Source organism: Dufourea novaeangliae, unplaced genomic scaffold, assembly GCF_001272555.1.
Source record: "Dufourea novaeangliae isolate 0120121106 unplaced genomic scaffold, ASM127255v1 scaffold133, whole genome shotgun sequence".
Classification (NCBI taxonomy): domain Eukaryota; kingdom Metazoa; phylum Arthropoda; class Insecta; order Hymenoptera; family Halictidae; genus Dufourea; species Dufourea novaeangliae.
The window spans coordinates 1241008-1254175 of record NW_015374011.1 but is presented as its reverse complement, the minus strand read 5'-3'; the positions used below and the strand labels follow the sequence as shown (position 1 = coordinate 1254175).

Genomic DNA, 13168 nt, shown 5'->3' with positions numbered 1-13168 from the left:
TAGAAAGTACGAAATATTTCGTGTTCAGCCTACGGACCAGCCGCCGGAGAAATCCAAGTCGGAACCGGTTACAGATCGGCATCGGGATCGACGCTTCCTTCAGGATTCTCGGGACAGCGACAAGAACGATCTAAGCACCACCCAAACAGGGGACAGTTTCTACTTGAACTTTGGAGAGGAGGAGGGTGAGTTCGTAACTCCGAGGTTCGAGGAGGTGGACGACTACGTACCGATCGGACTCGAGGACATTCTTCACGGTATTTGCGAGTGCCTCGAGCCAGTTCGCGAAACTGTTCGCGATCCAACGCCTCCGCCGCCTGACCCTCTCGAGGTGTTCCTCGAGAGAATGAAGAACGAGGTGAACGAGGGCCGGTTGCAAACGGTTTTTCGCGTGCCCGGGATCGGTTCGTCGATCTCGTCAAACCGTATCACGGCGATAGGACTGTGGTTGGGCGATTGTGCTCGTCGACAGGAAGGGCTGGTTGGCCCACGAAACATCAGACACTTCCTTTGTCCCGATTTGCAGGAGGATTGCGACGACAATTACATCGAAGATTGAATTCGAATGTCAGTTTTACCTGTAATGTTGGTTGATGTACCTGTCGGGAATTCTTGATCGCGTTAATTATTTAAAATAACAAACGATGTACGTGGATAGAAACCATTAAGATATACAGAATGACGCTTGACAAGTTCCTATCGATCGTGTTTCTATATTACGAAAATGTTAACTTTTCGTCGAGAAAGATAACTTCATTCGACCATAAGAATATGTACCTACTTCCTCCGAGTGGTATACCTATTGTACAGTAGACTCACGTTAAAGTAGCGGTACGGGGCTCTCGAGGCGAGTCTTTCCTGGAACGCTGCTTTAACGCCAGCCAATGGGCACGCAGGATCTCGTGGTAGTTTGATCGATTCACCAATTCGATCAGTAGTTTGGTTACAGATGGCGACCGATAGTGGAGTTGCGCGCACGGTGTGTGAGTAACGCGTGTGAGCTGGGCCGTTCCTACCGCTACTTTAACGCGAGTCTACTGTATATCGCGCCTGTAAACCATGGATACGTACACCAAGCGCGCGCACTCGTACGTTTAGTTCTCGCGCACACCCGGGAAGTTATTAACCCGCTGGAAACGCTGTTGCGTTTGTGTGTTTGCCTTTTCGGCTCGCGGCATAAATTACATCACGCGCGTGTGAAATTTATGCGCGTTCCCAGATATTTCGAATTCCGTCAACGACTACCGGGGACGCGTCGTTTCCGGAGCATGTTGTATTTTTTTTTTTCAACTGTGTTTCGAGTTTTTGTCAGCGACGATAATCTACAACGCGCGCAGCGGTCGTCCAATTTCGTACGCTGCGCGTAATTCCTGCGATTAGATGACGTCTCGACCGGTACCGAAACTGGGTCGAAAGGGGAAGGGCTTTTTTCATATAAGCCACGGGAACCGACAAGCTGTGCGTTCTCTTTTCGCGAGACACTGCCGTGCCGGAAGGAACCGCTTTTTCCCCCACTCCATCCTCTTTTGCTCGTTTTTCCCCAAAGAGGCTCTCCTCGCGGTCTTAGGCCTGGCCGTCGACGTCGTCTACTCTTTTGTGGCTTCCGTTTCACAAGCACCGATGCTCGTCCTGGGATCCTGGCCGATTCTCGCGTGGTGGTGCTGGCTCTGTCTCGACGTCTCGGTTCACGCATGGGTGATTCACTATAGCGAGGACAATGGAGTCGGCAGCAACGAGCTGCCAAAGACACCCGGCGAGAGAATGAACCTGATATTCCCAGGTAAGAGACGTTGAACCGCCTGGGGGAGGAGGAGAGTTGGAACGGGTTGTGTATGTGGAATCGTCGAGCATAAAAGATCGAGATGAAATCTGTACATAAACCAGGCCTCCAGTTCCTAACGAGCTTCCTCGTTCTGTTGCTGCTTCCTTCCGGCAGGGACGAAATGGTGCGGAAGCGGTAACGTGGCGACGGGCCCGGAAGACCTCGGGAAATATATGGAAACCGACGCCTGCTGCCGTGAACACGATATGTGCAACGACGTGATCGAGGCCAGACAGACCAAGCACGGGCTGACCAATCCCGCCTTCTACACCAGGTTCCGTCTAAACTGGATTCGTAATCGCGAAGTTTTGTTCGGGGTTGTTGCCTACGATGCAGTTTATTGTCTCGAGACGACGGTAGCCGCTTTACCCCTTGTCTAGGCAACCTGGTACCCAGGTACCCATTTTTACATTTCTTTTCACAATTTTTTATGTCCTCTAAAATAGCACTTGATAGATTATAGGAAGGGAGAACTAAGGGTTTTGGAAAAGTATGAAATTAAAATATCTATGTTCATCAAATCTGTCAGAATAGAGGTATTCCGATTACTCAATAACCGTGAATGTTTCAGTTGCCTACACAAGGGTTAAATTAGTTCCCCTTCAGTTTTTCGAACGCCGAACGGGGGTTCAATGTTCCGTGCAAGGTGTCCAGGGATCCGACATTCGTTACAAACTATGAATAAGTAAACGCGTTGTTCGCGACGGCACCGCGAATTATCGGACTGATAGATCGTTAACGGTCCCTGTAATGCCGGGTTCGCGTGAACGCCTACACAGAACTTTTCCACCGACCGAATGTCCAACGTTCGCTGAGAAATTGCGCGCGATTACGACGTGCACGGTGCCGCGCGAATTGCAGGCGTGTCGAGCCGGCTGCAGCAGCCAGTCTCGTGTATGAATCACTCGCGGGCGAATATCGAACGGAAGGCGAGTCGAGATCAGCAATAACCGGCCGTCAGAATAGCGCGTGGCGAATTGATCGTCGGATATCTAGCTTCTTCTTCTTCTCGTATAAATACTCGGCCGGATCTTGCGGTACAGTAAATCCTCGACGAGTGTTCGAAGGCTGCTCGGCACTGAACATTAAATATTTCATAAACTAATGGCCATATGCGGCTGAAACAAATATCATTGGTTCCAGAATTGCCTTACGATTTTTTTTGACGACTGTACTTTCAAGCATTACTTTATCGTTAATAATTTCCCAGATAAAAAAGGAATTTTATTCTTAGGGCAAGTGTATCATTTACTCTAAATCTTAAATATTAATACTAATGAAACAGAATTTCACTTCGACTCAAAGAAAATTAATGGCACACACGTTTATTAAATCCAGTTTGAAATCGTCATCACGTGTCTGACTCGATGTTATAAGAGAAGGGGTTAAAAAGTCAGTGTTACACCCGGGCACTTCTTGCCAATGCTGATGAGCCTTCGAACACTCATCGAAGATTTACTGTAACCGTTTATAGTGGTTCTCTGTGGAAACGATGCGTGTGGAAGAACAGGAACGAGAAAGGTTCTCCTCGACGCGCCGATTCGATAGGGAAAACGCGATAGGGGACCAATCGGTATGGGAAACGTATCTGTTTAATAGGTTGCAATGTGCCTGCGACGAGAAGTTCTTCGACTGTCTGCGTCGATCGGAGGACGGAGCCGGAAGCAGTGTAGGGTTCTTCTACTTCAACGTTCTAGACACGAAATGTTTTCGGGAGGACCATCCGATCGTGGGTTGCAAACGCGCGACGACGTAAGTCTGACTATCGAGCCACGGCATTCAACTGCAGTTACGAATATTATCTAATGTGTAATTACTCGGAATATTCTCGCCCGAGAACTGCGACTGCTATCTCGAAAGCGGAGCCGAGTTTAAGCCAGTTTAAAGAGGACCTTTAACGATCTCCCCCCTCCGACAGCTTACCGAGACGGTGTTTGGAGTACGAGCTGGACGAAAGCCAACCGAAGAAGTACCAGTGGTTCGACGTGCCTCCGTACAAGTGACGTCTCGATACGAATAGTAAAAAAAATATGAAAAAAAAAATAGAAAAAAAGCCCTCTGATATACATGTACAGACGAGATATAGGTAACAAAATTATAAGTAAGGTTTAAAACGAGAACAAGAAAAAGAAAAAAAGAGTAGTAGTTACCTAGATAGTATAGAGATTAAATTAATCTGGTTCGAGTAGTGAACGGTGCCTAATCGAGGGTCGCGTTGTACAAAGGTTGATGTCAGCCAATATTTTGGGGCTATCTACAATGCCGTTTAGTATCTTATGAGCAAAGAAGAGACAATAGATTTAAGCGGTGTACAAATGGAATACAAAGAATTACTGTAATGCTGAATAAATTCGTCACCAGTTGCGTACCATTTGCCTCCATGAAATTAAACTATCGAACGTATTCTTTGTAAACAACCGAGAATTCATAGAACGGTCCGTTTATGTGGTCTACGTAAACGACCGTGAACATATTGCAACGTGTTTTCCGTGGCGTCTAAACTTGCGAAAGAGAAGGGGGTCTCGATGTGGCCGAGCGCGTAACGCGAACGATAAGCGAGCAGAGCCTCGATTGGCCTCACCTTTCCGCGCGTTTTCCTCTATTTTACGGGCGAGGGTGTGCGGGCAGCTGGCGCTTAGTGGAGGATTTCCTCGGAAATTTATGTCCGGATCGAGCGCCAGTCGCGCCGTGCAACGCCACACCTCGCCTCGCCTGGCCTCGCCGATTTACAACTTCTCCGTTCACCTGTACGGACCTCTCGAGCAAGCATAAGTAAGTACGCTAACTTGGTTTCCAGCCGGGTAGAATTCCCCGACTAATTGTAAGTCTTATCGATACGAAACAACCGATCAAACGAATTCAACGATTCATTTTATGTCATAATTTGATGACCAGAGTATAGAACAATACTCCGATAAGGGATCTGACTAGTGAGCAATACAGCAGAATCAAGGTATTGACATTTTATAGCATATTTAGGAACTCTATTAATATAACCAAGTGTTCTTAATGCTTTAATTAGAGGAAAAGATAATGCATAAGTTGCGAATACTTCTCCTAGGTTGCAGAACCACACCATTAAGAGTATAATCATAAACAAAATTAATCATTTCAACGCGGCGCTCACTACGGTTAAGTTTTAATTTATTACAGGAGCACCAATATCGAAGTCGGGAAATCGTTGATTTTTCGACACGACTTTCTACTCGAACTTCTTCTCGGGAAAATTTTTATCGAGACGGCGGCTGCCTCGACCGATTCGGGGCGCTCCCTCGTGTAATCACAGGCAGACCAGCGTGGAAGTTACAAAATAGAAGCCGAAAGATGTTTCGGTTCTACCTGACGCGCACGCACGAACGCGACGTTGCGCCGTTACGGTTTCATTTCTATGTTAATTTAATGCGGATGTAAATCCTGAAAATTACCCGGGTGTAATGGAAACGTTCCGCGACACCGGTCTGGATTAATCGCGACGTTGAAGGAAACACGCGTATCGTCGGGAACTAGCCTTCAGGGCGGAGCGAATGATGAAAATCCCCTTTTATTTAGACAGACACATACATCCGTGGAACAGTGTCCGATGTTAAAGCAAACACCGTACGATATACGTTCCCCCGAAGTACCTGTTTGACGAACATCTCTCTAATTTCGCTTACGTGTGTTTCGTTTCAGACGTGGCGGCCTCGGTGGAAGTTCACTTCGAGAACAAGGATGGGGGATTCTTCTTGAAGCACACACCAAGGCAATTCTACGCCGCTCAAGGGGAAACCGTCCCGGCAATATCTCCATCGACGGGGACATCGTCGGCGGGGAATGGTGTTCCCTCGCCGTCCCCAGACTCGGTCCTCTCGATAGACAAATTCACGGTCTTTCAGACGAGCGAGCCGGTCTCCGTTCGTGCGACCTACGGTCCGTTTAGCACCAAACAGACCGTGCCCGCTCGCTATATAGTCCCGGATCCGTTGGAGGCTTTACCGGGACCGGAAACGCGACGAAATCTCACGGCTGCGACGATGCTGGACGCCCAAGAACTCGGCGCCCGTCACCTGGACATGTCGGCTCATCTGGTCGGGAACAGCGTGCCACGTGACTCGCCGGTGCTAAGAGTGCTCTTTCATGCCGGAAGCGAGGCAGGCGGAAGGCGTCAGTTGCTTCTGGCTCGACATCAGAGGGTTTGCGTTGTTCTGCACGCGAGTCTAGCCGCCCCAGCTAGAAGAACAGCCAGTCGAAACAACGGCAGAAGCTACTCCTCCTCTTCCTCCTCCTCTTCCACCTCTTCCTCCAGCTATTCATCTTCGTCCTCAGCGTCCGCCTTGACGGCTGCCTGCAGTCCCGACGGAGAGAACGGTGTTTGTCTCGCGCAGATCACCATACCAGCCGATTGGTGGGCACCGTTACCACCACCGGACGCTTCCGGTCGGGTCAAGGTCGCCAAGACACTGCCAAGACTCGTGCAGGTCGCTTACTCGGTGCTCGAACCACGAACCGAAGACGCCGCCGGCGGTGGCGGTTCGACGGACAACGGGGTCGGTTATTGCAGGCCCAGGGTACAGATTCAACCTGTCACGCCCCTCGGACAGATACCGCTCGCGCCGAACCGGGCGGATTACAAGGAGCTCAAGGCCGATGACTCGTTGCTGACGTTGCTGGTCCCCCACGGGCCTCTGTATCCGAGATCCAGGTTACACGTTCCAGCGTTCCTGCATCCGTCCAAGCCCTCTGATCTGAGGCAAGATAGACCACCGCCGTTGGTCGTCACCGTTTATCTAAGGTGAGCCTCTTATTTTTCTCGAGAAACGTAATTAAACCCTTGCACTATGATTTTCATGATGTCCGCAGTCTCCCGAATTACATTGTTACCGATAGTTTCCCAGAAACGTAAGGAAGTCCGTAGTTATTGCAACAGTACTTTTACTGTAAAAGTTAAGTATTAATACCAGCAACGTGGTACTTCACTTCGACTCAAAGAAAACCGAATAATATTCTTCTTTGTTGTATCGATTTTCAAATCGGCAACACGAGTCTGACTCGATGTTATAGGGCAAGGGGTTAACCCTTTTAATGCTGCTGATATGCCTATACTGCTCGGTTCAACCGGTTGCCGCTCATAGGCGCTCACTTCACATTGCTTACTACAAACGGTTGTCGCCTACAGGCGCTCATCGATCATTTTTCATCATAATGATTCAGTATTTCGACGATTTCCATATAAATTCTGAAAAATGCACACTGACAAAAATTTCCATCCTTCGTACCGTATATCGCAGCAAACCTTCGATCATACGTCTCGCGCTGTATGTCTCAATGTCTGCAGTAGCGAAAGGGTTAAGAGGATTTCGTGTAAAGTTGTGTCGGACGGGACTGCATAAAAAGCTGTGCTGCGCTGAACGCGCGCGACAGTAAATTAACGGGGGCTTTTTGCCGCAGCTCATGTTTCTTGCGAGTTCTCCTTCGGTCGCGGTCAACGAGCGCCCGGAAAAGTAATTTAGAAGGAAACGAAGCTTGTCGTGAGATCGGTTGGAAACAGTCACCGCGGCGGGCACACTTTGTAAATGGCACCCCGACGTTTGTTTTTTTTTTGTCAATGCACAGCCAACAGTCGGAAAACACGCGATGAAACAGGAGCGGCAAAGACCGACGAGTTAGAATTCACTTTGCGCCGACTGCGTTGCCTGCCCCTTTTTTCTCCCGCGCGAACCTCCCTTTCAAGCTGCACGTTTAATGCACCCTCGCCGCCGGAAGCGGTGTCCTCGCCGCGGACAAATAGTGGGACGGTATGCCGCAGGAACGGGGAGAAAAATTTCGTAATTAGATGAATTGTCGAGCACCCAGAGAGACGAACTTGCAACCTCCTTTCCATTGTTATCGAAATTCCTGGTGGGGTATCCTGTCGTTCCCGTGATTCGTCCGCGAGGAACGTTGCTTCGATGTTCGTCAACATGGAACAATCTCGCCCTGACCCAGTCTGGAATCAATATCCAACGCAAATAAGTACCGTGGATCGTTGAAAAACCTCGAGTTCACAGGGGGCAATCTTTCAGACTTTTCTGTGCCGTTTTCGCGATTAGTCTGGCGACCCATCGTATCGCAAGATTGAATTATAACAATCGTGGTGTCTACAGAGACTGCTCTATTATCGATTCTCGGCATTTATCTTCTTGTATGTACGGGGTGTCTCAGCTAACTTGATCACTTAACGTTACAGTTTGTGAAAATTTTGAGACGTAGAACTTAAATGGCATCAAAGGGGTATCTTATAGGGTATTTTAAATGTAATTACGTAGGTAATTGTTTTCTGGTAACGGAGCAAGTGACGTTACTTTATCTTTTTTTCAACAGACGGATCCATAAGAGTCGAGACCGTTTCCCGACGGGGTAAAAAGTGTCGCGCGAAAATTCAATTTTATTCGACCGCGTATTCGGAACAGCCGAGCGGAAGGCACACACCGTATCACGATCAACGTGTGAAAATTGGAGCACTCGAGCGTGTTACCGTCAGTTCCTCGGGAAAAAAAAACGATGGCACACAAAGCAAGCCCAGTTAGCTTGTCGCCTTAATAAGAAATCAGGAGCGGGGTCTCGGTTCGCTTAGAAATTCGATTACCGTGGGGGCGAATTTACCCCGGGTCGAGTCAGCCACGACCAGGATAAAGGGAATTTTCTCGCGCATAGTTTTACCCGCGTCTTATCCGACGAAAAAAAAAGAAACTTCCGAGTTATTTTATTATACCGTGGCTTCGACACTTGTTCAAGATTCTGTGTTTTATTTTTTCCTTTTTATATCGGCTTCCAATGTCGGCCAGGAATTTTCTATAAAACCGCTCTGATCGCTCGCGGCTGCAACCGCGCGACGATTCTCGGCGTTTCGAACTCGATATCGTCGAATCGAACGGAAACTCGCATACGTTCCAGGGGGAAAAACATAGCTAACTATCTCCTTCTCCCTCTCTATTTCGATCATAATTATCAGACGAATTATCGTTGACACGTTGAAGCTTAATCGAGCGAACGTTCGTCGCGCGCTGACCGGTTACGCATTCGGTTGGGACGCCGAACCGCATCGTGCCGTGCCGTTTCGTTATGTTTCGGGATCGATCGAGGGTGGCCGTGGTGTGTGGCAGTCATTGAATAAATTGTGGTCGCTAGCTCGGCACCGGTCGTTCGTCAACGCGACGCGGAACGCTTCGATACCAGCCGCTTTGCACGTCGGCCGATTTGTATGTAAATGCCGTCGATCGCCTCGCGGAAATAACTTGATCCGCAACTTGTAATTGCCTCGACGAAATCGCAACGGTGATAGGGGGTAGTTGCATTTTGCGGTTGTGCATATATGTGCCTAGTCAGCTGCAGGTAAGACGCGGTTAACAGTAGCGCCCTTTCGCGATTGAAAAGGGTACCGAAGGAACGGTCGAACGTCGTTCGAAATGTTGAGGACCACTTTGCAATCATTTTAATCATGACCCAAAGGCAAATGAAATTCCAAGCGTGGATGTACCCTCGCGAGCAAACTCGACTTCTGCTAGGGAGAATGTGACGTAAGGGCAGGTCCTCCTACCACTTGGTAAATTTATTTCAGCTATTGAGACAAATGTTAAATCGAATGTTAATTTCGCATAAATTTCAGTAATTTCCAATAGCAAGTGTTAGAAGGCCCTTTCCCTATGCCACTTACATCCTGTTCCGGGACTTTCTACCAACTTGCTTTACCATTTTACTGACAATTCCCTCGAAACTTGCACATAACTGGTTATCAGGGTAAATATGATGGACACTTAGCGAATATGCAGTAAAAAAAAGTCTGAAATAAATGCTTTTCATGGGATCTTAAAGCTCGACAAACAACATTTATTTATATACAGACCAACAAAAATCGCTCAAAATATATCCTTTTCATGGAACTGCACATTTTCTCCATACAGATCAAGTGACTTAATACTTATGAACGGCAGTGTATATGCTTGTCCATTCAAGGTTGCAAGGGACCAACAAATGGGGGGGCCGCTGGTCTCTTTGGTGCTTGTGGTTCTTTTCAAAACGCAGGCCAATTCTTGTCTCTCTCCGCCTCTCCCCTGGAGACCTCGCTTTTTACCGTTCCCCCTGCACGCGAATGGCCTTTTCGCTCGCTAGTGAATATCGCGGTTAACGCTGGACTCCCGCAACCTTCCGGTAACCCTAATTTCCTCCGTGCCCGAGCTTAACTTAATTATCCGCGCGGCCTGAAGTTCATTTGCTCCGAATAATCGGCCTCGACCGGTTTGTAATTCGATTTGGAAAAAGGGCGAAAGCACGCCACGGTTTCCCGTTCGTTCGGTCTTGATTGTCACGACCGTAGACATAGAAATACAGTGATGTCATCATGAGTGCGACATACTCGGGTCCATTTTGGAGCATTCGTGACAAGGAAAGTTTTTCAGGTCCTCATAAGTTTGGTTTTTCCTCGAAGCCGAGTTTTTACTTAGCTTCTGTTTACTCTGTTTATTACGCCGTTGCTCGTGTCGCACTCATCGAGGGATCACTGTATAAACTGCGCATCTCCTTGAAAGAGGCGTCCAAGTTTAGAAAGAGGTTGATATTTTCGATGTCTATGGTCGCGACAGACTCTTATCGACTATATTGCCGCGTAGCTCTCGAGACTGCTGCGTGAACCTGTCGGTCTACGCTGGAAACGAGGCCGACGCGGAAGACTTACTCGGTCGACAGGCACGCAAATCGAATCCCACCGCTTGTTTTGCATCGTGGATCGAATTAATCGGTCGCTTTGCCACCCTTCTCCAACCAACACGGCTTCTATTTCCAACCGGTGGAAAAACGGTCTCTCGATAATTCATGCGACCGATTTTCGTGTTCCTCCCATCCATCCCTCCCGTCGAATATCGATTTCGTCCCTATGATGCCGTCACGGTTTTATCCACTTTTATCTGGAAAATACACAAAATACCAGCACGGAAATTGAACAGAAAATACGACGTGGTTTTCCATCCTATAATAATACTCCGCGCCTTATTCGCATACGGGAAAATCATGTAACGAGAAATTCCACTCGCATCCACGAATTCTCAAAAGTTTCTCGTTTCACGCCCCCGGCTGAATAGGGACTACCCGCCGATTCACTTTTCCTCGACGAGATCCGACGAGCACGATGGATTCGACGACGACAGTAGAATGAAACTAGGAACGGATTTTTCGGGCATCGAGGCCACCATGTTTCCCGTATGGAAAAGCCTCGTACGACCGTGTCGTGACGCGGCAAGCAAAGAGTACCCAGAGAGAGAGAGAGAGATAGAGAGAGAGAGAGGTATAGATATCTATCTAGCGTGTGGCGTCGGATAGACGCCGGCGTTTCTCGTAGCCTTCCCGTGACGTCGACCCCGTGACCCGGTCACCACGTAACTGGAGCGTGAATTCACCAGAGCAAAGACTCTGTGAGAGGCGTAGGCGAGCCGCCGGCGTCGCGACGCCGAGGAAATGTCCTTTGGAGTGGCGGCGTGGCGAGGTAAGGCGAGCTTTTTTCGTTCCGTGACGAGGCTACTGATCGGTATTTGCATCGGCCCGTTCGCCACTCGACATCCCCCATCTCCTGACTATCCTCCTCGAAATTTCGTTTCGATGCTCTCGTGCGAATTTAGAACGCGTCTCCTGGCAACGAAATTTCGTTTTACTCTAGCGCGCGTATGTACACGCGTGACTGGGAAGAAAATTCTTAAAAAATTACGGGGATTTCTAAATGCTTTTGCACGTCGCTTTTTCGATTGTTTAATTGATAATAATTTCACGAGGTCTTCGTTCCTCTCATCGGGATCAACGTCAAATTCGGAGGGGGAAACATAGCCTCGTCGAATCCGGCGATCGTCTTTTCGAACAAATCGATCGGTTTGGTTTTCCCCGAACTTTTGGCTACCGCGATATTCCGCTATGCCTTGGAAATACATGGCCCTTTGACGCCATAATTAACGACCGAGGATTAATCGCTCTCTCTCTCTCTCTCTCTCTCTCTCTCTCTCTCTCTCTCTCTCTCTCTCTAATTAAAACGCATTACCTCGACGCGAGCTCCAGCGTTAATCCCTGCGTTTATCCCCGCGTTTCCGAGGTGTACGCTTTAATTACGCGGCCGTCGTCCGATCCACCGTGTAGATTTCCCATTATTAGTGTCTCGATATTGCGAAGAGCCTGGGCGACCGCGCCTCGACGCGATCGCGTCTAAATTGCAATCTTGCGCAGCAAACCACGACGCGACGACCGGCCCGGATGAACGATTTCCCGCATTTCTGCGACACCGATGAACACGAGATACCGTCGAGAGCACGATATTGCCCCGAGACGGGGGAACGACGTTATTTCGCCTGGAGACTCGAAACGTTACTCCCATCCCCTGTTGGTATTGATTCCCGGTTCGCCTCCGCAACTCTGCGGCGAATTCGATCGAGCCAGAAGCTCGAATTCTTCTAACTAATTTAGGGAATTTAAGGGAATCCGAGGGAATTATCCAACACACGCTGTGACATAGGCGTTGGCTGGATCGATAGCCATTGAAATTTTAACCCTTTACCAGGAAGGTGTCGACCCTACTCGATCGAGTGTCAATCAATGCAGCTTTCAAAGGCCAACAGTACTGCACGGACAAAGTAGTGTTTGGGAAACCGGTAATGGATGCTGTGTCGGTAGTGGTTTGCATTACGAGACCCATATCTGTGAACACATTCTGTGTTACAGTATCGAACTAGATATATCGTCCAGGGAGGATCAATATGTTATTCCAGCTGCTTTTGTTTAAGTTTTAATTTCTTTGCGTTCCATCCATCAATGCATTCAACGTATCACTGCACGCGTGTCGTTTTCACGTTTGCCTGGTTCGGTTGTCCCGCGATGATTCGATCGAACAAATAAAACACGAAATTGCGTGCGTTCGCGATAGTAATTACCAGGATTTTTTTTTAAGGGAAATAAATATTCCAACGTGAAACGAATCTCCGTTACGAATTTCGAACAGCCGTATGTCGATCGAATTAATTTTGACGTCCTAGGCGGAACGTTTCGATTTATTCCGCCGTTGGAAACCGTACGGGAACTTTTATTTACCAAAATTTGTTCGGCAAACCATCGGAGAAATAACCGGAAAAACAATGGTTGTGACGAGCACGGTTTGTACACGCGCTGCGCAAACACTGAACACGCTCGCTCGCTCACAAGTTTTCCCGACGTAATTGCGAATGCTCAGGCGTCGAGTGGATCGTCGACGCTCCCCCGTGAAAACCGTTTTCGAGGCGCAAACGTTTGAAACAAAAAAAAAACAAAATAATAACAGCGATATAAGCTCTCTCTCGTCGGAAGCGACGATTTGTCTCGAGC

The 13168-nt window shown here is 48.4% G+C and overlaps 1 protein-coding gene across 1 annotated transcript in view; it reads left to right on the top strand.

Annotated features, from left to right (window-relative positions):
• Window positions 1–13168, top strand: part of LOC107188517 (transmembrane protein 132E) — a 60462-nt gene that overhangs the window by 33369 nt on the left and 13925 nt on the right. Inside the window, exon 2 of the mRNA XM_015576819.1 lies at window positions 5495–6593. Coding sequence (XP_015432305.1) covers window positions 5495–6593 — 1099 coding nt within the window. The remainder of the gene's footprint in view (window positions 1–5494; window positions 6594–13168) is intronic.